A 2,756-nucleotide genomic window follows, 5' to 3' on the forward strand; every position below is an offset into this window, starting at 1 on the left:
AGTACCCACAGAGGCTCCTCTTCTCCCAGTAACAGACTGGGAGGAGTCCAATCTGTCCCCAGTCCCATCCCGGTGAGCCCCCCCAACCTCTGGTAACTGGACCCCGACCACCAGCCTCCGGATTGTTGCTGTACGTGCCTCGTGGACAGAAACCTGAAGACCAAAGGAATTCTCCAGCAGAAACAGCTGAACCCTGCTCATTACCTGTCCTGGCCACCTCACACGCATCTAGTCACGTCAGGCTTACTTTCCATGTGCCATACAGATGTGCATTGATTCATCCCTGCTTGTTGTTTTCTGGGAAGCAGCACATGCAGTGGGCCAGCACTGCTGCAGCCACATCTCGGGCAGTCGCTCAGGAAAGCAGCTGAGCACAAGCAGCAAGGAGCCAGTATCAGTTGCACCGGTTTGAAGGCCATATTTGGGAGGGATTATTTATGTATTGCTTGTTTATGCACAGAGAGTTTACTTTTAAATTTTTATTGTAACAGAGTACTAGTCTAAGGTAAAAAGAGTGTCTTGAATGCAGCAGATGTAAAATTGCATCTGTAGTATTTAGCATTTCATATTTTCTTCTTCCGGCTTTCTAATCAGTACGAAGAAAAAAGAAGATGGATAAGACTTGAAATCTCATCCTGTTGTTAATTGCCTGATTCTTAATGCTGCCCAGCTGATGTAAAACTTCCCTTTCTTTCAGTGCTGCAAATTTTTTGGCCTATGCTTATTTCCAAGGTTGTAGTAGAACAGTGGTTCAGTTGTTCTCCAAAAATATGTCTATACTCATTGTGCAAAATAAGATACTTTCTGGGTTTTTGGGGGTTTTTTTTCGTTGTTTTTATTTTACTAATTCTGTTTTCACATATTGTCTCACTGCATCATCATGAGCAGCCTGCTTTTTTAATTAAAGTTGGAAAAAACCTCTTTTTAAAAATTATTATTAAGTCCAGTCAAATAAGATATAGCAATATCTAACCAATGTGGTTTTTTATAGTCTTCATTTTTTAATTTCTTACATTGTCTGTATGCCCAAGCGATAGGAACAAATTGAAAAGTATAAGGGCATTTCCCTGCATATGCAGTTCTTTGCAGTGCAGCAGAACTGGGGGGTGTATGCCTGGAAAATAATAAAGTGTATCTCTTGTGTTGCATTTCCTGTGGTTGACCGTAAGGTTGTTTTTGTAGGCAGAGTCAGCAAGTGGAATGCTCTATGTATGAACTGGTAGATATTCTTAAGCACAGGCTGAAAACAGATGCTGGAAGAACTCTGGAGGTAAGACCTCTCTGATGTAAAAAATAGTCTTTTTTAACTTAAGTCAGATACTTGATATTTCACTTAAATAGTGGATAATATTTTCCTCAGAATTTGCCTTTCACTCTTCAGGATTCATACGCCTGTGCACATCTTGACAAGAAACGCAAAACGCGCTGCCAAGAATGCCTGTCCTGTAGTTACTATAATCTGATGGGACAGCTTTATCAGAAGAATACTGACTCTTTAGTCAGATGTGAGTCTGCCTTTTTCAGATACGTTCAATTCTTTAGTAGTAGTGTTTTGTTTGGTTTTTTTTCCCAAGCTTACTTTGGTAAAAAGTGTAACCTCACTTAAATATTATATTTATTTAGGCACGAAGATTTCTTTAGAGTTCTTAAGACATCGATTGCGTGTTGTTGACTCTAGGTATCAGATGACCAAGTTTGTAGAGACACAGAGGCTTCCCTTGTTCAAAGCTGAAATTCAACTGGCTATTCCAAATGTTGTTTTGAGACCAAGTCTTGAGGATATTCAGGTAACAAAATAATTCTACATTTCAGTAATTTATGGTAAAACATTTGTAAGTACACAACATGTGCAAGTTTAATCTGGTATAAAAACTAAAAGGGAGAAAAAAAAAAAATCAAAAGAAGTCACGAGTTTGTGATATCACTGAGTGCTAAGGATGAAGCTACCAATCAGGTTTGTTATGCAGGACAGTAGAAGGAACTGTTTTCCTAAAAGCTCAGTAGCTCATGTTCACAAACCTTTACATAGAGGCAAACATTTTAAAGTGAATGCAAAAATAAAAAATAATGCCATTGATACAGCCTGGCTTGACTTCCTGGCCTCCTTAAACTTGTTCATAATATAAAATGTTATTATCAGTTTAAAGTTCATTAAATTCTCATTCTGCAGTAGAGAAATGTAAAGAAAAATATTACCAGCCTGAAGCTCTAAATGGAAAAAAAAATTAAAAATTGAGTAGTCTTTTAAATTTATACTAATTCAGCAAAATTCTTATACAGATAATTGCAATTCCCTATGACGTCTGAAATTATTAATGAAGTGTTAGTTGTTTATGGTGTTGATTTATGTTCTTTTCATGTAGCATTGCCACTATCAAAATCCATAGTTCAACTATTTCTCAGATTTCTTTTGCGCCCTTAATAATGTTGTCAGTAAGAAATCAGACCACAATCAGACCCCACACTGAAATTTCAAAATACCATAGATGAAATAAATTATATAATGATATAGCTGCCTGTATGTATTACAGACTATGCCATCACAAATTCAGACAGATGTTATACAGGCATTTTGAGGAGAATGTAAAAACTATTAAGAATAAATAGCTACATTTATAACCACTTTAAGGGGAAATAGTACTGTAAATTATAATCCCCAGTGATTCATGATTACTCTTCATAAAGGTCTCATGTTCTTGTTTGAAAGCCACACATACGTAGACAGACTGTGATAAAGCTTTATGGAGTACTCTTTC

General features: G+C 37.0%; 1 protein-coding gene across 1 annotated transcript in view; it reads left to right on the plus strand.

The window, feature by feature from the left end:
- Positions 1-2,756, plus strand: part of LOC104387729 (dynein heavy chain 5, axonemal-like) — a 139,214-nt gene that overhangs the window by 19,920 nt on the left and 116,538 nt on the right. The window contains 3 exon segments of the mRNA XM_009996513.1: positions 1,183-1,270; positions 1,382-1,505; positions 1,624-1,787. Coding sequence (XP_009994815.1) covers positions 1,183-1,270; positions 1,382-1,505; positions 1,624-1,787 — 376 coding nt within the window.

The sequence above is a fragment of the Chaetura pelagica genome, unplaced genomic scaffold (assembly GCF_000747805.2).
Source record: "Chaetura pelagica isolate M959 unplaced genomic scaffold, ChaPel_1.0 scaffold82, whole genome shotgun sequence".
Classification (NCBI taxonomy): domain Eukaryota; kingdom Metazoa; phylum Chordata; class Aves; order Apodiformes; family Apodidae; genus Chaetura; species Chaetura pelagica.